Here is a 23,078-nt window from a genome sequence, read left to right on the forward strand (position 1 = left end):
CTATTACAAGTTTGCATGAAAATACTAAGAGTTTAGTACAGTTTGGTGGAGACTAAAATGGTTAGTTCATAATATTATGGTAAAATTTATAGTAATGCACTATGTTGGACTGGTACAAACTAAACACGAGAAACCTGCAACACTAGTAACATGGCAACACAGAGAGTGACTAAACAGATGCTCTGAGAAAGGCCCGGGGAAAGCAGAGACAATATATAGACTGAGGGATGATTAGGGAAGTGGAAACACATGGGAACACAACATAACCCGGGCTAAACTAAACTAAAAAATAAAGACGTTTACTCAGTAGAGTGTATTAATTCAAAGTGCTAGACAAAGCGCATACTTTGTTACATGCTGTAGCATATTGTGAAAACAATGAAACATCGTTGAAACAATGTGAAAGTTATCTGGTCCTCTTCTGTATACTACACTGTCCTTTTGGCTGCCTTAGATGCTGGCCTCATCAGTAAATGGAGTACACTCAATGCAGTTTCTATTTAGAAGCAGTAAATGTACTTGTGATTGGAAATTTTCTTAGCACAACTTATGCCAGGGCTGTCCAACTTTAGGCCTCAAGGGCCGGTGTCCTGCAGGTTTTAGATATCACCCTGGGTGATACTTCAAGACATGTTGAGGAGGTAATTTTGCCATTTAAATCAGCTGTGTTGGATCAAGGACACATCTAAAACCTGCAGGACACCGGCCTTCGACGTCTGGAGTTGGACTCATGCCCAACTTGCCCAATTTATGTCTGTTGGAGGGCAGTTAATTATTTACTTGGAAGGGGACTTGTGAAACAGCAAAAAGGTTGTTGGGAAGGAAACAAACTAAAAGCAGGAAAGCTGGGGTAATAAAGATAAGACCTACCGGTCTCAGTATGTCTGCATGGGCAGTGGAAAGTTCCATACATTAAGTACTTGTAAACCGCAGGATGGACCCCACTATAAATGAAGCCAAGACGTTGTATGTTTTAGTTTAGATTCTGAGACACTGTGATCATTGCCTGAGTGGTTTGGTAAACAAATTCTTCTGACAACTCACAATTATATAGTGCTTTTTTATTTGTGGGTGGCTGTAGCTCAGGAGGGAGAGCAGGGCATCTACTAAGTGGAAGGTTGGTGGTTTAACCTCTGGCTTCTCCAGAGTGCATGCCAAATATCCTTGGGCAAGATACTAACACCAAGGTGCTCTCTGATTCATCCATCTGAGTATGAATGGGCAATAGGTGGTTGCCATGGTGATGGGTGAAGTCTTGTCTCCAAATAAGGAGATATGCAGAAAGTTGCAGAAGAAGAAACGTGAACCGACATCAGACCTAAACTGTTTCGATCAGTCATGTTAACATTATGTTTATCACGCATTATAAAAAGCATTTACAGCCTGGGTGCAGCAGCCTTTTGTCTCTGAGCTAGAGAGACGAGTCCACAGCACCATGTAAAACTAATATGAAATTCTAACCATTTTGATAATAAATTGTGAAGACTTTTAATTGGAGTATATTTGTTTTCTCGCTCCTAAAAAACACTACAGTAACAATTAATCAAGCAATTGAAGTTACTGTGCTAAACAATTAACTATATGATAATAATAATATAATAATAAGAGATTAAGAAAAAATAAGAAATAAGATGTGCTTTTAGTTGTGACATGTTTTAAAATATCACTGATAATGATAAGATATACTGGAGCTGTTGACCTATGGCTCCTGGTAGCTAGCAAGTGTTAGCTAATTAGTATTCACTGGTAGTAAAGGTTTCCTTATCTTTCAGCTTCCAGCCAAGCTGTCTGTACACACTCTTCTCCCAGTGGCAGTAAAACGTCAAGAATACATCATTGGATGCTGTATATGGATTTCAAACCATCAAATTTACTTACTACTTATTTTACTTACTTACTTATTTACTTAAATACTAAATATTTGTGGCTCAAGAAAAAAGCGCAAACTCTGTTACATAAGACTCAAGTTGCAGTTCAGCTAGTGACCACTTGAGGCTGGCTCCAAAAATGACCCCAAGGGTACAGTATGGAAAAACATATTTACAACCTGGTTAGAAATCTCATTAGTATTTGTTAGGTTTCACCTATGCTGTCTCCTGTGCTTATACAGCTCATGCCATTTCAAACCTTTCAAATTTGTGACTAAATGTTATGTCTTGTGTGCTAAAAAGAACCCAATTAGTGCCAGTAATGCCTTCTTTTTGCTGAGTGATTTGTGTGTATATGTGTTGCACTTACTGTGTATGGATGCTGCATGATAAAGTTCAGAGTTTTGTGATGGTGATGAAATGTTTGTTAAGATGCAAATAAGGTCCATGGAGGGTGCCATAGTCTGATTAAAAGTGCTGCACAAACATTGGCATTCGATTTATTTTCTGAATTCTGACAAAGACACAAGATGTATATGGGTGTCAGGTCATTTTAAATAACTATTGTGTCTGTTTTTGACTATTTCATGAATGCTGATTTAAATATGACGTATGTAACACTTGGTGGGCATGTGGAAATTCACAGATACAGATATCTTTATTTTGTGATCATGCTTACAGCTTATATTCTGTTAATTTGCTTTAATGTTTCTATCGTATGTCTTATTGTTATACACAAAAACCTTCATGAGCCAATGTATATTTTTATTGCAGCTTTGTTACTGAACTCTCTTCTTTTCAGCACTAACATCTACCCAAAGCTCTTGATTGACTTCTTATCTGAGAAACAGATCATATCATATCAAGCTTGCCTTTTCCAGGCATTTATGTTCTATTTTTTAAGCTCTTCAGAATTCTTATTATTGTCAGCTATGGCCTATGACAGATACGTGTCTATATGTAAACCCCTAAAATATCAAATCATCATGAGAACAACCACTGTCAGCTTTCTGCTGATTTTTGCTTGGCTGGTACCTGCTTGTTATGTTGTAGTGCCAATTGCACTAAATATTAATAGCAAACTATGTAGCTTTACTTTGAAAGGAATTTTTTGTAATAACTCTGCCTCCAAGCTTCTCTGTGTGAGTTCAAGAGCGCTGTCTATATACGGTGTAATTCTTTTGTTTAATCTTGGACTTTTTCCTACACTTTTCATAATTTTTACGTACACAAAGATAATCATAATTGCTTATCAGAGTTGTGGAGATGTCAGAAGAAAAGCCGCACAGACCTGTTTACCTCACCTGCTAGTTTTGATCAACTATTCTATTTTGATTACTTATGATGTTGTCATTGTTAAACTGGAATCTGATTTTTCCAAAACTGCACGTTTCATAATGACACTGCAAGTAATAATATATAATCCTCTCTGCAATCCAATCATATATGGACTGAAAATGAAAGATATTTCTAAACACCTTAAAAGGCTGTTTGTTAAGAAATCATAAACTAATATAGCATTACAAATGTGCACATTTTCAATGTTTTTATCATTTTAAAATTGATGTGAGGATATTTCGAATTAGTGATCAATCTAAAAGTTTTTAATGTTGTGATATAGATGTGAGAAAAGCACACGTACTAGTGCACACACACTCATCAGTTACACATTTGTCAATTTTACTCTGTTTTTCCTGTTTCTGCAGTTTCTGATGCTTCATCTTGAAGTGGGTTAAATAACATTTCATCCTATTTACATGATATTAAAATGTTAAATAGATCTGTGTTTATGTATAAGAAAGACTCAGTCACTTTGCTGCTGCCTATTGATGAGGGAATTAAAGATTCACATATACTGACTGAAGAGCAAGAAGGCAAAGGGCTCCGTTTGTACAGACTAACTTCAAGACTTTTTAATTTTTCATCAAGCATTTGGGCATATTTGTGCTTTTAGAAACTATACAAAATCATAGTTTTATTAAATTTCAGAACCAAAAACAAAAAACAGGGAGCAGGAGATTTCAGGCAGCAGTGATGACAGTTCCTGGGGCCAGCCAAGCCATGGGGCAAAGCAGGGGAACAGTTCAGTGGATCAACCTGGAGGAGGAGCAAAGTCTTAGGAACATTTCTAGGAGGGCAACAGTGGAGACAGATACTTTCCCTCTGGATGCTTTGAGTCAGCCTTTGAGGAGATGTGACCTCAGATGCTTTCTGGCAGTTGGTGATGACTATACTAAATCACAGATTTATTAAATTCCATGATCAAAAACAAGAACCATCAGAGTCCAGGGCCTTCTTGGGCCTTGCTTCTGCTGCGCCAGAAGAAGAGACAGAGACCCTCTGGAGGTTATATGGGCAGCATGTGAAAATAGAAAACAGTTTCTTTATATTCTTTGTAAGAGCCAGTCAGCCATTCATTGCACTTCAGCATTATGGTGTAAATATTATCCTCTTTGTCCTCATCAGAAGAGTTGGAGTCTGCTGGGTCCAACTCTAGTCTCTAGTTTATTTGCAGGACCCAAATGCGTACTCAAAAGACAGGCAGGATTAACAAAAACAAGCAATTTAATAAGAGTGTTTTATATCAATCCAAAACATAATGATTGTGACAAAACAAAATAAACCTCCAATAAACCTGTCAGACCTGAAAACAAAACTCGGGGGGAGGCAACACTATACTAAATAAATCTCAATCAGAATACAAACTGAAATATGCTGAAATTAACAACCACAGACTTAAGATACATGAAAATCAAATATAGCAATGATAAACTAAGAACCAAACATAAACAAAGAAGTCCCAAAAGCTTAAAGCTAGCAGTAGCCTGCATTAGTCTCTCTGGGGTATTACACTTCCCTGTCATAATCCATTACTGCTATCCAGTTACATGGGTCAAGGTCATGGGGGGGACAGCAGGCAAAGCAGAGACATCCACACCTCACAAGAATTCTCAGCCAGCTGTCAAAACACCTCCTCTTATAGAGTAAAGAGCTGGGCTTGGTGGGGCCTCATCTGTGGGTCACAGCTAAGCTCAGCCCTATATGGGCCACCCTCATGTGGGCCCACCATTAGCTTGAACAGGCATAGGACTTTGGTGCTTTGTGAATTGAGTTGCGGTCAGCAATGGAGACCCTGGCAGTCAAATTCCTGATTCTGCAATTAGGCATTAAATGGGCTTGTATGAGCTTCTGAATGCCTTCTAAAACCAAAGAGGGTGCAGGCTCCAAACTGGAATATCCTGTAAAAGAAATACATTTACAATAGCTATTGTCATAGCTTTAAATATAGATGATAAATTTAGAAGATTCATTTGTTCATTTTGTTTGAACTCAAAATAAATATCAGCCCAGACTCAAGAACACTAGTTTCTAGTTTAATAAATCAAAATTAGACTGAGCAAATCAGAACATTAGTCGATTACCAGCTTTTTACAGTGGATGGGTTTGTGTATCCCAATGATCCAAACTGGTCCTGGCTGATGGACCAGACAAAGAGGGATTCAAGAAAGCCCTGTGTGTCATGGTGCTGGATCGGTTACCCAGTGTTTTGAATTTTGTTCTGATTTGATGTTTGATTTCTTCAGTGTTATCTATATTAGTGTTTAGGTTTTGTTCTCAGCGTTTCTAGGTTTTAGGTTTTCTTCCTGTGCCTCCTCTGTTGAGTGTCTAGTTATCCCTGTCCATGTGTTCTCTCTGTGCTCTGTTTCATGTCCCTGAGTCTGTGTATGTAAATTCAGTCTGTGGATTTCCTGTTTTACTTTGAAGGTCTATGTCTCTTGTCTCGTCATGTTAATTAGGATCAGCTGTGCCTCCTTCCTGTTTGCCTTGTTTCCCTCCATGTGTATATATAGTGTGTAAAGGCTGGTGGGTTTTTTTGGAGTTGTCTGGCATCAGGTGAGGGGCTCCTAGCTCCAAGACCCTGATCCGATCGGCTTCCCTTGCAAGTTAAAATGGATCGCTGTTTGTCTTGCTTTGTTCACGGTGATAAGTCTCTGAACCAGCGGGGCCTGTAAGCGCAGACCTAACAGCTCCCCATCCCGCATTTTTGCCTTTATTTTTACCATTGTTACTTTGCCTGCATTTTGGGTCCTTTATTCACAAACACCACACAGCTTGCCCCACAAACCGTGACACTGTAAAGAAAAAAGCAAGGGACAGGTTCACCCTCCCTGATGCAGAATTACTGGGAACTGACCCTTAAGCTTGTGGAGGGAACATCCATCCCCATGGCCCTCTGCATATATGTTGCAATTTTCCCCCATGGCCAAGAGGGTTATTTCCCTGCACTTTTACATTGGCACTGACAGTGACACCTGAAGCAGTGTGATTAGGAGTAATAAGTAGGCATTTTTTTGTTCTCCTCCAGGGTTTTGCAATCATCACATAACTAAAAAATATAAGTAAAAGTAAATGTGTAAAATGTGCAAAAGGGTTTAATATAGCAGATAATTGTACATTTATGTCACAATTGTTTTCCATTGTTTTAGTGTGATAACAAAAGTTCTTAAGTACAGAGCTTTGTAAGCTTTTGTCCATCAGAACAGTTCTTAAAGCACAATATGAATAAAAAAAGTCTCTGCAATTGAGCACTGTAGGCACCTGGAGACACTCTGATCTTGCATCTGTTTTGAGGTTGTAGACTGTGGACTGGCAGAACTGTTACTCCTGTACAGGAAGTCTTGATTGACTCACATTTCAAAAGGTCCATGAGTGTTATGCAGAAGGCAAAGCAGAGCTCGAATTTAAAATTGATCACAGCAAAAATGTGCAGAGAGGTTGATTCCTCTTCTGTTTCTGCTGAAATTTCCTACTGTGAACTCTTCAAGCCAATCTTCTGTACTGCTCATCTTGCAGGATACAAAGGGATGAGCAACTTATCTCTCCACACAAAAATTTTATACCACCTCCAGTCTCTGTTTGACATCCAATCAGCCGATGTCCAACCACACCCTATATTCTCTCTCTGTGTCTCTCTGTGACCTTACACATCAACATGAACATAATTCAAACTATAAAATCACATATGAATATATTTACCTTTATGTTGCATTCACTTTATGCAATTAAACATCAACAGGATTTATCATCAGCTCAATCACATGAATGTCATGATTCTTTATGATTCAAATATGATCTCTTTGTAACTCAATTACACAGGAATACATTTATGTGACGTTTCCTTTTCATGACTTTGTGTTTGTCAGTCACAATATACTCAATATAACTTCTTTAATAAAATCATGCATGTCAAACACACACATGCCAAGGACGCATCATAGTCATAACAATGCCCCTGGAAGGTGAGTGAGATAAGAGGCTGCATGTTAAGTCCTTTTACCCTCTTTCACATGTAATCAGAGATAAACCAGGGGGCACTTCAATTTTTTTTCAACCATCCTACCTCACTTAACAACACCAAATATTTGTTACAATTTTAACCCGATTACTGTTTTAGACCCACCGAAACATTCACAATTGCTCCTACCTGTCAGCAATTATTGTAAAAGTCTTTTAGCCTCCAGAGTTTCACGATGTCGGTGAAATCTTTTTATGACGAGGTTAATGAGATCCATGGAGGGTGTCTGTGTTGGATAAAACCATACCACAAACACTGAATGATTTACTTTCTGAATTCTAAGGACAGTTAAATAGTGTGAATTTCTGTGCACAGTGTAGGAAACAGAGTAGTTATAGCTGTACTTTAACAATGCTGATTTAAATATGACGTATGTAACACTTGGTGGGCATGTGGAAATTCACAGATACAGATATCTTTATTTTGTGATCTTGCTTACAGCTTATATTCTGTTAATTTGCTTTAATGTTTCTATCATATGCCTTATTGTTATACACAAAAACCTTCATGAGCCAATGTATATTTTTATTGCAGCTTTGTTATTGAACTCTCTTCTTTTCAGCACTAATATCCACCCAAAGCTCTTGGTTGACTTCTTATCTGATAAACAGATCGTATCTTACCAAGCTTGTGTTTTTCAGGTTTTTATGTTTTACTTTTTAAGCTCTTCAGAGTTCTTATTATTGTCAGCTATGGCCTATGACAGATACGTGTCTATTTGTAAACCCCTGCAATATCCAGCCATCATGACAACAACTACTGTCAGTTTACTGCTGTGTTTTGCTTGGCTGGTACCTGCTTGTTATGTTGTAGTGCCAATTGCACTAAATATTAATAGCAAACTGTGTAGCTTTACTTTGAAAGGAAATTTTTGTAATAATTCACTTAACAAGCTTCTCTGTGTGACTTCAAACAAATTATCGATATACGGTGTAATTGTTCTGTTGAATCTCGTACTTTTGCCTATGCTTTTTATACTTTTCACATACACAAAGATAATCATAATTGCTTTTCAGAGTTGTGGAGATGTCAGAAGAAAAGCTGTTCAGACCTGTTTACCTCACCTGCTAGTTTTGATGAACTGTTCTGTTTTGATTACCTATGATGTTGTCATTGTTAAACTGGAATCTGATTTTCCCAAAACTGCACGTTTTGTAATGACACTCCAAATAATAACTTATAATCCTCTCTGCAATCCAATCATATATGGACTGAAAATGAAAGAAATTTCTAAACACCTTAAAAGGTTGCTTAGACACATGAAATAATGTAGTGTTATTATACATTTATTTACTAATTTATTAGTAATTTATTTATTGTGCAACACACTGGTAAAAGAAGCAGGTTTATGGTGCATTATAAGGCATAATGTTTTCTGCAGTCATTGATGAAGAGAGTAATCCTTGATTACTCTCTTGTTTAGCACTCATAGTAACAGGAAACATCATAGTAAAAATAATCCAGTAATTCTGAATAAAGATGATAGGTTTGGCAGCCTTTGGCAGTTTCAGTGCAGTTTGTGACATAATGTTTTTATTTTTCATGGACATGAACTGTTGTGGTTACAGTGTGGATATAGAATGAGAACGATTAAAACTCGTGTTTTGTTCCAGTCAAATTTGACTGATTTAAAAGTTTTTCTCCCTGAAAACGTTAGTGATCAGACTGACCTATGATTCCACGACTTTGTCCACAAAGAGGATTTCAACATACAAAATAAACTCTCTTAGTCTGCATACAATTTTCGGTGGTTTATTCAACATTTGCACACTCTTGGTTTTCCTGGTCAGAAATGACCTATCATTAGAAATGAATGTGGAATAGACGAGTTAGTATAAATAACTGAGTTCACGTACATGCCCTTTTGTCAGATGGACACACACACCCACACGTAAGCATGCATGCACGTATCCACATACATGCACACAACCTTCTCTGTACAAGAGAAGACTATAGCATATACTTTCAAACAGTATATGCCAAGCAAGCATTCTAAATATAGGACAAGTTATGCCTGGAACATTTAGGACTATACTTGGAAACCTGCAGATGATAAAGAACCAAACAAAGTTTTTCGTTCTGGAGATGATGGGAGGTCTCAATGACATAAGATATCATGAGCTTTGTCAGAAGCTCAAAAATAAATCACCTCCCTGCCCCACACTCAGGGAGGGGCAGCCATCTGCTACAGCTGGTTGAGAGTGAGGAGAAAGAGAAAATAGAAAATATGAGAGCATAGAAAGATATCAAAAAACACACACACAAAGACAAATGCTAATGTGATGCAGTAGTGGTATATGAAAACACTGGGTATGAAAGAAGTGGAGAAGAGATGCATCATTGGAGGACATAACTAAAGGATTAATCAGAAATTGACATAACAATGAAAAGAAAAATAAATGCTTAATAGTAACACTGATCATAAATCGTGAATAAGGTTTAATGGAATATATTCCTGAACTAATCTGAAGACCAGAAGTTTGGAGATCTTAGGCCATTAACTCTGCAGGTAGTTGGCAACCTCTGCACACTATGCACGTCAGCATCCGTTTACCCCACTCTGTGATTTTACATGACCTATCACTTGTTGTAATACCACTAACAGTTGACAGTAAAATATTTAGTTGTGAGGAAATTTCCGATTGAACTTAAACATAACAAAGCTGTCCACCACAGCCCATACTCTTTGTCACAACACTTTATGTATGGTGGCCCAGAGAGGTCAAATGGACTACAACTTAAGAAAACACCGGCAAATAGAAAAAAAATTCTACAAAAAGCACACAACTGAAGTTGAATAAAATAAAGAAGTGAAAAAAGAAACAATCCTCAAGACACAGCAGACTATTTTCTGGGGATACAATAATGTTAAAGATGTTCTGTTTGCCTGTACATTATATCCACAACATGTAGTGGTTTCAGAATCAGAATCTGAAATACTTTATTAATCCCTAAGGAAATTATGTGGGTTACGGTTGCTCCAAGACGGTAACAGTAATAGACTAAACTATTTAAACAATACAATAAGTTACAGATTATACAAATTTAAGAAATGGCACTAATATATACAAATCATTCAATTATAAATATCAAAAATTAACAATAAATATAAAAAGGATTTAACTATTGCAGTGTTTACAGTGTATTAGACGGAGCAGTTGTACAGGGGGATGGCCACAAGCAGGAATGATTTCTTGTGTTGTTCATTGGTGCTTTTTGGTAATCTCAGTCGCTCACTGAACGTGCTCCTGTGAGTAGCCAGCACGTCCTGGAATGGGTGGGAGATATTATCCAGCATTGTCTTTATCTTGGTCAGCATCCGCCTTTCAGACACCACCCTAAGGGAGTCCAGTTCCATCCCCACAGCATTACTGGCCTTGCGGATCAGTTTATTTAATCTGTTGCCATCTGCGACCCTCAACCTGCTGCACCAGCATGCAACAGCATAGAGGATCGCACTGGCCACAACAGACTCATAGAAAATTCTGAGCATTGTCCGACAGATGTTGAAGGACCTCAGCCGCCTTAGAAAATAGAGACGACTCTGGCCTTTCCTTCAAAGTGCAGTGGTGTTTTTAGCCCATCTAGTTTATTGTCTATGTGTACTCCAAGATATTTATAGTCCTCCACAAATTCCCTTGGTTTAGCTTTGCTTCTGCTCACCGTGTTATGGTAGCAGTTTGTCTGTGTGCTACAAAAAGAAAACACTTTTTGACTTTCCTTTAAAAGGGAAATATTTATGTGCTGATGCACTTTACAAACTTGCATTTCTGAGTGTGACATTCCTGATATCATTATTAGACATCAGTCACTGGTGGAATACTACTCTTTATGTATGATTTTTATGTTGTTTTATTCTGATATTGAAATTTTAGAGATTGTTTTTAAAGATGTATAGACCTGTTTATCCTGGAGGTTTTGTTTAACTCATCCAATCTGGTAACAAATATTGATGGCTTTTTCCTTTCACTGTGATTAAAAATGTATGAAACGGGGATATTTTAATAACATTGTACAAAAATAATTCTAAATTTAATATTAATTTCATATTAATGTTTCTCTCATAATGTTTTCTCTCCCTCTCACACACACACATGCACATCCAGGCAACTCTCAAGACCCATAAGACAACTCTTTAGGGAAACAATACAATAACAAATGTTAATTTCCTCTCCCAGGGTTTGTCTTGTCTGGTGGTTATTCCCTTGTTTTTTTTGTGCTCAGTGTTCCTGATGTAAGTAACTAAAATGTATGGAGAAAAAGATTTTAGATAATGAATTTTTTTTAAATTCAATGTTTAAATTCACAGACTACTGTTTCACATATATTTTTGGTCTAAATGTTATATACTTATACTAAAAACTAGGTTTTCACAGTAATGATGTTTTAGATCATGAAACAATAAAACAAGAGAATAACTCAATCATGATTTTGGGACATATGAAGCCAAAAGGTCCTTCAATTGGCACACTGGCTCAAACAATACAAAAAAAACCCCAACACAAATTGTTACATATATTGATGCATGCTCAATCATCCAGGTAAGGAAATCCCAAAAAGTTGATTCTGTTCATCTGGATGTAGCGTTTTCAGTGGGACAAACATTTCATCCAAGAAGTCACTTGGACAAAATGTTGCTCCCACTGAGACGTCATGTCCAGATGAACAGAGTCAACTTTTTGAGGTAACTGTCACATACTTCAAAAAACAGACTTAACCAAGAAGGATGTCAGTGGCAGTGTAAAGAAACATGTCAGCTCTAACTGAATATTTAATAAAATGAATGATACATCAGATTTTGTATGCCTAGCACAATGCTATTAATTAATTGAACAGAAAGGATAGGGATTAATCAGTTTCTGTATGACTATCGTCATTCTTTAAATCTTTCACATCATTGTGGAGGAATTTTGTCTCACTGTTCTTAACAGTGTTGCTTCAGTTCATTGAAGTTTGCAGGCATTTGTTTGCCTCATCCAGGAGCCAGTCCTGGGGAGGGAGGGTGCCCACAGAAGGGGGATGGGCCCACCCTTCTGTAGGTCCTACACCCGCAAGAAAGGGTCCAGTGTAGTGTCTGCTGGGCAGCGGCCAAGGGTGGCGACCCTGGCGCACTGATACCCAGCTACCAAGACTGGAGATTGGGACATGAAATGTCACCTCGCTGGTGGGGAAGGACCCTGAACCAGTGCATAAGTTGAGAAGTACCATCTAGATATAGTCAGCCTCACCTCAACGTACTGCTTGATCTCCAGAACCAGTTTCCTGGAGAGGGGCTGGACTCTGTCAATGTTGACGACTCATCCATCACATTGACTGTAGAAAACATGGACGACGCGACTCCGCCTCCTACCATTGTGCAAAAATGAAGCCAAAATATCCCGCTTGTGGAGGCTGCCATTTTGCAAATTTGGAGCCAGAGTCTGCGCAGTAGTGACTTGAGGTGGAGCGACTGTGTAACACTCCCGCCCACACACCCGCTGGACATGACCGCAAACACGCCCCTCTACACTTTTTACGTAGCCCGGCTGCTCGAGTTTTTTTGCTGGTTTACCACGACTGACGACTCGTTTAATTAAGGTAAATACAACCATGTCACTGTTATAAAAAAAGACGCACAGCTTATCATCTTATAGTTCTAAAGTCACTTTGTTGTTAATTCGTTTGCTAGATTAGCCGCTAGCATACGCACTGTGTTGGAGGCTTGTTGCTAGCTAGTTAGCGATGCTACACACCTGCTACTCTAATAGTCTGTGTTATTGAAGGATTCAGCACTTCTTAGGTTTGTTTTTATCCATTTTTAGACAGCGATGAGATCATCTGCACACTCTACAGAGGTCCAGAGTTACTGTTAATATCAAAAATATAATGCTGTCCTTTGAGATTTTAACATAAGACTGTGAGTGTAATGGATCTAAAACTGTTTAAATCTTCAGAGCCCTCTACAGCCTGGTAACATAAAAACTTTAAAAACATCAGCAGAACGTTTCAGTAGTGTAGTCTAATTTGTTCTTTTCATTTAATAATAGAGTCCATATTATATCAACAGCTACATTCACCCTGGAGAGAAACTAGTGAGGGAGACCATCAGGACCAAGCTGGGTTTCCTGGGTCCAGAGGTTTGGAGAAACTTCTTCCTTTTCTTTCATCACAGCTGTCCTGTGCCAGAAGTTCTGTTGACCCACTGAGAGAGGCATCATTTAAGAAACACCAGGAAGACTGAAGCTCATCACATTGATCAAGCAGGACTCATGATCTTCACCAGCAGCTCCCTCACAGGGAAATCTTCAGCACTCCGTAGGCCCGATCCAGGAGATGGATAAACCCAGCATTTCATGAACACTGTGATGGAGACCTTTGGTTTGTGTAATGTTATAAATACTCAGATACTCCCCAGAGGCTCCGGACTTTTACATAAAGATATTATATTCAGTCCTGTAGAAAGTTATATATTTAAAAATATATGATCTTCTCTGGTTACTCTGGTATGAATAACTCTGAATCACTTTATGGTAAATAACACACTATCTGCAAAAAACTGTGAAAGAACTGCAGATCACAAGTTTGTAGTTCAACATACAAGTGACGACCTTTGACCTTCATCAGGTTTTATTTAATTGTGCCAGAGAAAATCTCATATGCTCTTCATGCAGCTGAGTACATAAAGTGTTTAAAACGGAAGCTGTGCAGGTCTGAGATCAGCACCTTTGTGAAACATCAAACTGAGGTCCTGTTAATGCTGATATATAGTGACATAGTTACATGAGTGATTAATCCTTTTGTTTTTTTGTCTTTAACTTTATCAATAAAGCTGCAGCTTTCACTACAGCACATGTGGTACTTTAACCTTTGCTCTGTTTTCATCAGTTCATTTTGCAGTTAACATGTTGGATGATCTGTCTGCTGTCACTGGGTGGTGCTGAGGTCTGAATCTGAAGGCAGCTCCTGTAATCACAAAGAGAACAGAACCATCACAAACTCAAATATAAAGTTTATCCCTCAAAATTGAAATGAAGCTGATTCTTCTGTCCTCACACACTCAGGATCTGAAGTTCTTCTCTTGCATTTTTTCAGTATTACAGTACACTACAGTACTTTAATCCATAGTTCCTGATTAACGAGGAGTTACTGAAGTACAAGCTTTTAAAAAAATGATACTGTCTTTACAGATGTGGCAAGAGACTGAAAACATGCTGTTGTTTGCATATATTTGATATTCAGTTCTGCACAGGAGCTGAAGCAGGGTGCAGCCTGTTGCTTTTACAGTATAATACTTGTAATAAAAGTACAGTAACAGTAATTAGTGACTGATTAGCCCGGAACGTTTCTCTTAATTTCTTTAGTAAATTCATTCACCTGCACAGATTAGCTAAACGAACCCTGACAGCCGAGTGCTCATTTTAGCTAGCTAGGTCTCAGGACATAGCTAAGGACAGTAGTTACGGATTAGCTTACAAACACGATTAACTTACCGAAAAAGTGCAGCGGGGCCTCGGGTCCTTCTGTCGGGTAGTCCAGTTTACTGAAGAACACCTCAGGCTGTCAGGTTAAAACAGGCGGTCGTGTTTTCGTAGCATAAACGCTGGCCCTCCTCTCAGAGCCTACGCTACCAGCGCCAAATGAAACTTGCTCTTGTTGAGTATTCATAAAGCTGTTGTGTTGCATGTGTGGTTCATTGTAAATAATTGTACTTTGTGTGAAGTAGTTTCAATGAAACAGAAAAGAATAGTATACATGTTTTTGGTTTTTTTTTATTCTTGATCTGTTCACATGTACTTAGCAAGTACATAAAAACGAAATGCAAACTATTTACATGGCAACACACAGCTGGCATCAATCTTGAACCACAAAATGAAACATTGCAGGCTATTTAGAGCAGCACGTTGTTTGGAGAAGTATTTCCCAACAAGTTCAGGAAGACACACTTTAAGAAAGAAGTCTTGTGCTTGCTTTAAACGTGGTTCCCAGAAATCCACATCAGGGAAGACGCGTATGACAGAAGGTCTCTCTGTGTCCACACAACGAGGTCACAGTGCAGTTTCATTCAGTTGTTGTGAGTGCAGTACCTGAAACACACAAAAACCACTTTTAATAAAAGGTCTGTAATGAACCAAGGCTAATATAGATGGGTTGGCTGTACGTGCAAATCAAAAACTGTAACAAGGAAGTTGTTTAGAAAGTTATCATGTTCAAACCGACTTACCTTTGTCTTAACGACAACGTACTCACAGCATGGAGGCATAAAGATGGACAAATCTTGCACCCAGCCGTTCGTGAATTGGATGTGGGCCTCCAGGGATTTATAATTCTTAAACTGGTTCGCTGTGTATGCGCTGACTCCACAGCCAAGGTATGCAAAGATCGGGATAGGACAAAGGCGGTAGGTCGTCTGGGTTTCCACTCCGCTTCCTTATTTCATACGGGTCCACATTACCGATGCACGCAATTTTTTGAAAGTACCGTCTCTTGGCGTCTCGGCGCAATCGGTCGCGATACAGCCCTTTGTCTGTGGAGTCAGCGCATCACAGCAAACCAGTTTAAGAATTATGCTTATTATTATTAATAAGAACCTTCAGACTCTGCAGCTGCATAATAAAAGCCTGTAAGATAAAATTAGTGCACATGACAGGTGTGTGATTCATCTGGAAGTTATGTGCGGATTAGTGTACAATGAGAGCAATTTAGTATGTTTTTAGAGGCCCATGTGCAGTGTTGGTGCCCAGTCTGGATTTGTTACATCCATTTCATATGCTGGTTTGCCTGCAATAATGCTAAATCATAAGCTACTCAGTCGACATGATGACATGACGTGGTTCTGCAGCATCACACATTAGCATGTTTTATCTCATTATCTATGACCTCAGCACATTGAAAATAACACTAAAAGCATTTTAATAGTGATATGAATTAATTTAGAACTCACCGGAAAGAAGATGCGGAGACCAAACCAACAAAAAGCTGGGGATTGCACAGAACTCGATCCGCTCGTCTCACCGCTGCAATGCAAGCCTGACGTCTTTGTTTAGTAATATCGGATACATGGGATCCCTCACGTTGCCTCCAGGTTGAAAAACGATGAAAAGAGAGCCCATTATCCAGCTTCTTGCCTTCACGATCGTGTGATCAAACGTTGCAACTGATAATACAACACGTACGAACCATAGCTGAAGCTGTATCCTGTGTCTAGCCTACTGTCATGGCGGAAAGGGAGGCGTGGCCCACCTCCAGTGACGTCAACTCCAAAGCCCTATCTGCTATTCCCGAACAGAGATACGCAAGTTTCTCCGTGACTGCAGCTGCCAGTCAAAGCTGTTATGATGACGTTTCATCCCAATTTAACATCACCGCTGTAGGAATTAGAATCAAACTTATGGGAAAGGAGACCCCTTGGACATCAATCAGCATGATGAGAACTATTGATAACAAAAGAAAGAATCATTGGGAAAAAATTATCTGAGGAGAATAAATTTATTTTAGTCTGACCCCAGTCCCATCCGCTAACATGGAGGAGGCGGGGTTTATGACCTATACTGCAGCCAGACACCAGGGGGCGATAGAGACGTTTTGGCTTCATATTTGGGGAGCTGTGGCGTCGTCCATGTTTTCTACAGTCAATGATCCATCACTGGAGGTGAGGTCACTGAGGAAGTAAAACCACTCCTTGGTGGCAGAGCCCCTGGGGTGAATGAGGTTCACCCTGAGTTCCTGAAGGCTCTGGATGTTGGAGGACTGTCCTGGTTGGTACTCTTCTAAAGTGCTGCATGGAGATCTGGGGTGGTACGTCTGGAATGGCAGGCTGGGATAGTGGATCCCATCCAGATGGGACCAGAGGGTGTACTCACATTCCTCAGCCTCCCTGGAATGTCTATGCCAGGGTGCTGCACAGCAGACTGTGTTAGTTGAACCTCGGATACAGGAGGAACAATGCTGTTTTCATCATGGTTGTGGAACACTGGACCAGCTCTTTATCCTCTTGAGGATATTTGAGGGTGTGTGGAAGTTTGCCCAACCAGTCTACATGAGTTTTGTGGACTTGAATGAGGCATTCGGGCATGTTCTTCAGAGTATTCTGTGGGAGGAACTTCGGGAGTATGGGCTGTCTGACCTGTTGCTACGAGCCATTCGGTCCTTATACAGCCATTGCAAGTTGAACTTGTTCCTGGTGGATGTTGGACTCCACCGGGGCTATTTTTTTGTCACGATTCTGTTCATAATTTTTATGGACAGAATTTCTAACCAAGCGGTGGAAGGCTTCCACTTGCGTGGTCTCAGAATCTTGTCTCTGCACTTTGCAGATTAAGAGGTTCTGTTGGCTTCATCAGGTGGTGGCCTCCAGCTCACACTGGAGTACTTAGCAGCCAAGTGTGAAGCGTCAGGAAAGGGAATCAGCACCTCCAAGTTTAAGCCCATTGTCCACAGCTGAGAAAGGATGGAGTCGCCACCCCAGATAAGTGGAAGAAAATGGATGGTTTTTTGTAACACTCTATATATTTTGGGTAAGCATCCCCCCTTTGGTCTCATCTCTACAAAGGACATTGTTTCAGAATTCTTGTGGTTTGTTTAGATGCAACCTCACAAACCTTTCTCCTGGGAGCTCTTCCAAATAAGCCATACCTGTTCAGTCTTTTTGTAATTGTACTATCATTACATTCAGCAGGTTTTTGCTTATATTTGCTTAGGTTTTTTTTTTTCTAATAACCTTTTTCATATATACAATATTTTTTACATATAACCTATATGTTGACACTTGCTAATGATCAATTAATAAGTTGCATTTAAATATTAGCACATTGTTACTACTTACCCTTTTAATTCCTATAGAAGCAACCAGTGTGTACTTAGTTTTTCACACTACTTGCAGTCTTGTGAAAGGATTTTTTTTACAGTGAGAACATATATACACTATAATACTACAAAGGACAAAAAGTATTTTTTAGATGAATGGAAAAATTCTTACAAAATAAATACAATTTTACTTTGTGGGTGCAAATATTCACAATAAATGTGGTTGTGATCAGGAATGAAACAAGAAATTCCTTAAATGTTTTAATAGTCAAAAAAAACAGCGGGGGCAGTACTGAGAAAACAGTTCAACACAGGACTGTACTGAGAGTTAGGGATGAAGTTAGGGATGAAGTCCATAGAGGGTGAAGCAGTTTCATGAACAGAGTCCAAGTAGAAGTCAAACCATTCACTTTCTTAAGTCCACTCATATGCCGATCAGGATAAGGTAGGTGTTCACTTTCTGTTTTCTCTCACTTGCTGTCATATCTCATTTTATTTATTACAATTTTGGTTCATCATTTTAATGGAGCTTGCATTAAATGTATCATACGTAACTCTTGATGGGTTTTTCCAGGTGAACAAATACAGATATCTTTATTTTATGATCATGTTTACTGTATACATTCTCATACTCTGTTGTAATTTCACCATTGTATTCCTCATTGTGGTTGAGAAAAGTCTCCATGAGCCTATGTACATTTTTATTGCAGCTTTGCTATTGAACTCTGTTATGTTAAGCACTGTTATTTACCCAAAGCTTTTGATTGACTTTTTATCTAAAAGACAGATCATATTTTATTCCGTCTGTCTCTTTCAGTTTTTTATGTTTTACTCCTTGGGTGGTTCAGAATTTTTACTCTTGTTTGCCATGGCCTATGACAGATATGTGTCTATATGCAAACCTCTGCAATATCCAATTATCATGACAAAAAACACTATCAGCATTTTTTTAACCTTAGCTTGGATTGTGCCTTCTTCTCAGGTTGCAGTGGCAGCTGTATTAATGGCCAATAAAAAAATCTGTAACTTTACTTTCCCTGGAATTTTTTGCAACAATACAATTTACAAGCTTCTATGTGTGCATTTAAAAGCACAGACTGTACATAATATGGTTGTACTATTTAATGTTGCAATTCTCCCTGCAGTTTTCATATTCTTCACTTACACCAAGATACTTGTGATATCCTATCAAAGCTGTAAAGAAGTCAGGAGAAAAGCTGCACAGACCTGTTTGCCCCACTTGATAGTTTTGATCAGCTATTTGTGTTTGTGTGCATTTGATATCATTATATCTGGTCTGGAGTCTAATTTTCCAAAGATTGTACATTCAATATTGACTTTGCAAATCGTAATGTATCCTCCCCTTTTCAATCCAATTATATATGGACTAAAAATGAAGGAGATTTCTAAACACCTCAAAAGGTTGTTCTGCGCTGTCAAAATAAACTAATGTATCAATACTGTCAATACTCATTTTTTTTACTTACAGTTGAAATCATTTGTGTTCATGATTATGACTAATTAAACAGTAACATCAGTATCAATTATGTATTTTTCTTTTCCCTCCTGCTCTCATGCATGCAAGAAGAAGCAGTGACTAAATGCCTATTGCAGATAAATATAGCCATTCATACTCGACTGCTCAAGCACTCAAAGACCATCCTAATCACAGCTAAAACTATCGTGTTATTGTTGTTGTTTGGGATTTAGTTGTTGCTGACGCTGATTTTTTTCATTTTTCTTAAGGAATACTGCCTATTCTTACAAGCCTAATTTCCTTAAGGGTTATTAATGTATTCTGATTCTGATTAAACATAATGTGAACATATTTTTTGCCACCACAAGTCCTACTGCTGCAGCTGCTGGTGCAGGGCCGGAAGAGGAATTAAAAACATGATTAGAGACACATCTTTACTAAATAATATCTGGTACAAATGCAATGTGCTAATGCTGAACACAGGAAATTATTACAAGACATATTTTATTCAGTCAGATATAAAATTGTATAACATTAGCCTATAGAGTTACGTGTCATTTGTGCACAAAACTGTGTGTATGAGAGAGAGAACTGTCTTTGTAGCCTTCCTTTTTAAACAATGCTATGAGTAGATTTGGTGTCCAACTTAGTGGTATTTTAGACTGCCATAAAGTTACAGTTTGCAGGTGTTACAGCTTACAGTTATTATTATCATGTAATATTAGTAAAACTTTGCCTTGCTTAAATTAGTGATTTATCATTGATAGGTAACCAGAGAAATACTACCAGTGAATTTAACATTCCATATATCCTCTGGTATGTCATGTGCTTTCATATATCACACCTAAATCAGGATTCCAAGCCATGGAAATAGGGCAGTCATGGCAGTATTCATCACAGCCTGAAAAGACTGGGCCAGCATTGGCTCCCTCTTCCTACTATCCTCCTCGCTAACATCCACTCCATATGCAGCAAATCTGGTGAGCTCCTGGTGAATGTCAGGTTTGTGAAAAATTATAATAGCGCTTGCCTTCTTGCCTTCACTGAAACAGTCTTATCTTCCCTGTATGTTTCCAGTACTTTTCTTTGTACTCATGTTTGTGCTGCCATTTGCTCCACCTTAACAAAGGTTTGTCATTTATTTCTTGAAATCATCCATCCTCAGTCACACATTAAGTGAATACCTTTAACATATTAACCCATAAAAAAAATTGAATGCAGGTGTTCCAATTATTTACATGGCCACAGGTGTATAACATCAAGCACCTAGATGTGCAGACTAGTGAAATTTGCTTGCTACTAAATATTCCACAGTCATCTATCAGTGGTATTATAACAAATTGGGAAAGACAGTAAATCAGCCATGAAGTGGACACAGAGTGGTGTCAACGGATGCTTATGCTTAGAGGTCGCCAGTTTTCCTCAATCACTACAGACCTCCAAACTTAAGATAACCTTTGTTAGTCCCACACGTGGGAAATTTGTTGTGTCACAGCAGAAAGTGGACAGTGGACAAAAGAAAATCGGTTCCTACTTTACCTCGAGGGGGCAGCAAAACTATTAAAATCCGTTTCTGCTGCTGTTATTCTGGTGATAAGTCTTATGATTTACTCATTTAACTGGTTCCTTTTGAATTTTTCTTATACAGCATGATGTTCACTTGATTTCTGCTTCAGTATAATGAAGAACAATCACAAGCATTTCATGAGATTAAAGAATTTAATTGGGAAAGAAATCAAATGTATCCAGTGTGTACAGTGATGATTCTTCTTCATAACTTCTGAAATTGTGTGCCGGGCGGCAGCCAGGAGCGAAGGCCCTGGCGGACTGATCCCCGGCTGCTGTTGCGTAATCAGTTTTACCCCAGTTCCTTTATTCGTCGAGGGATCCAGAAATGGCACCGGAACTCAGTAGTCATTTTTACAAAATCTTTATTCATCTCTATTCATCTTCATTTAAGCATGCACTTCTAGAAGGGAAGACGAGGCCGGTGTCCCTCTGAGGCTACGTCCACACGTACACGGGTATTTTTGAAAACGGAGATTTTCCGTTTTCGTTTTAAAAAATAATCCCGTCCACACGTAAAGGCAGAAATGAAGGAAAACGCTGCTAGGAACATGCCAAAGCAACAGGTGGCGCTATATTCCTAACCGTGTAGAAATGTTGGCCAATCAGAAGTCTAGAAGCCTCGGTGGGAAATAGTAAACAAAGATGGGGCATAGAAACAGAACCGAGTCGTATGTGTGGAGGGACAGTAACTGTGTGTGTGTATGTAAGCATTTAAACACTGCAGAGAGTACAATTAACAGTAACAGTATTGTAGAAATTCATTTCACCGAAACAACAACGTGGCGCACACTGTGACGTCAAAAAAGGCGCACACCTTTGACGCTGTGTTTTCTCCGTTTTTCTCGTCCACACGTAAATGCAAAAACGGAGTTTTCGAAAATATCCACCCTGGCCAGAGTTTTTAGAAATCTCCGTTTTCAGTGACCGAAAACGCCGTTTACGTGTGGACGAAAGGTGCAAACGCATAGAAAAATCTGCGTTTTCAAAAATACCCGGGTACGTGTGGACGTAGCCTGAAACAGTCTTCACCCCTTTGTTAGTTCCAGCCAGCTTTATAGAGGCGACCCCATCATAAATCCCCCACAGTGTGCTGGAAACTCTGTGTCTGTGTCTATGTGCACGAGCACATGAATGCCTGTGTGTGCGCGTTCCCGCGTGTATGTGTGAGTGCTCGTGAGTGACTGTGTGTGCATACCTGGTATGTGCGTGCACGTCAGTGAGTGTGCATGTGGATGTGTGAGTGTAACAGTTAAAACACTGTGGGTGTGTGTCTCTTCCTAGGGGCCATAAATACCATCTCCCCTCCAGACCACTGTTATCAAGTTAAATGTTGAGACCCCCACACAGGTATCCTCTGGGGAATTTCCACTCAGCAATAACTCCTCTTTGTCTTACTTTCACAGTTCAACTGGGGGAGGGTCTCCTAAGATCTACTCCTAAGTTCATGACACAGTCAGGCCTTTATTTATATCCAGGGCAGTGTCAGTGTCTCTACCATAATTCTACATTCTATCTTAACACATTTCTAAACTCTAAAGCAAACTAAACATTCCTACAAATCCCCCTTTTTATCTGCCCTATGGCAGATAAAACTACACTAAATCTTTCACCATAATGTTTTCATACTGTGACTCCCCATTTCCCAAAAGTAGCATGGTGTCTGCCTTTGTATCAGATTCTCCCACAGCACGATTTATGAGTCTTACGAACAAAGCTCTGATACACGGCACACAACAACACCCACATGTCGCTAATATTGCAGTAAAAACAGACAAAGAAACCATAATTGACATAATGAAACCTTTCCATTGCCCAAAGACAGAAATCATCCATACTTCCAGCAGGTTATCCACTCCTGAATGCTCGTACATCGTGGTGGACAACGTCCTTAGGCCTTCCAGAACTCGGATCACAGAGCTGTCTGGAGCTGTGTTATTTAAAATAAAAGTACAATACATATCCCCAAACGTTGCGCAAACGCCCCCTTTTTCTCCCAACAACATATCTAACGCCATCCGATTTGTAC

The 23,078-nt window shown here is 39.0% G+C and overlaps 3 protein-coding genes across 3 annotated transcripts; all 3 read left to right on the forward strand.

The window, feature by feature from the left end:
* Window positions 1–2,623: 2,623 nt before the first annotated feature.
* On the forward strand, window positions 2,624–3,581 carry LOC100696544 (olfactory receptor 4D1-like). The gene is made up of 2 exons (XM_025903929.1): window positions 2,624–3,174; window positions 3,575–3,581. Exons 1-2 carry the CDS (start codon window positions 2,624–2,626, stop codon window positions 3,579–3,581), a joined length of 558 nt encoding a protein of 185 aa, XP_025759714.1.
* Window positions 3,582–7,399: 3,818 nt separating this feature from the next.
* Window positions 7,400–8,492, forward strand: LOC109197412 (olfactory receptor 6N2-like). Its single transcript, XM_025903930.1, has 3 exons — window positions 7,400–7,405; window positions 7,866–8,033; window positions 8,241–8,492. Exons 1-3 carry the CDS (start codon window positions 7,400–7,402, stop codon window positions 8,490–8,492), a joined length of 426 nt encoding a protein of 141 aa, XP_025759715.1.
* A 10,037-nt stretch (window positions 8,493–18,529) lies between these two features.
* LOC109197411 (olfactory receptor 52E4-like) lies at window positions 18,530–19,466 on the forward strand. The gene has a single exon (XM_019352394.2). The coding sequence runs from the start codon at window positions 18,530–18,532 to the stop codon at window positions 19,454–19,456; it is 927 nt and encodes a 308-aa protein (XP_019207939.1). The 3' UTR covers window positions 19,457–19,466.
* Window positions 19,467–23,078: the final 3,612 nt, after the last annotated feature.

Source organism: Oreochromis niloticus, linkage group LG16 (assembly GCF_001858045.2).
Source record: "Oreochromis niloticus isolate F11D_XX linkage group LG16, O_niloticus_UMD_NMBU, whole genome shotgun sequence".
NCBI lineage: Eukaryota > Metazoa > Chordata > Actinopteri > Cichliformes > Cichlidae > Oreochromis > Oreochromis niloticus.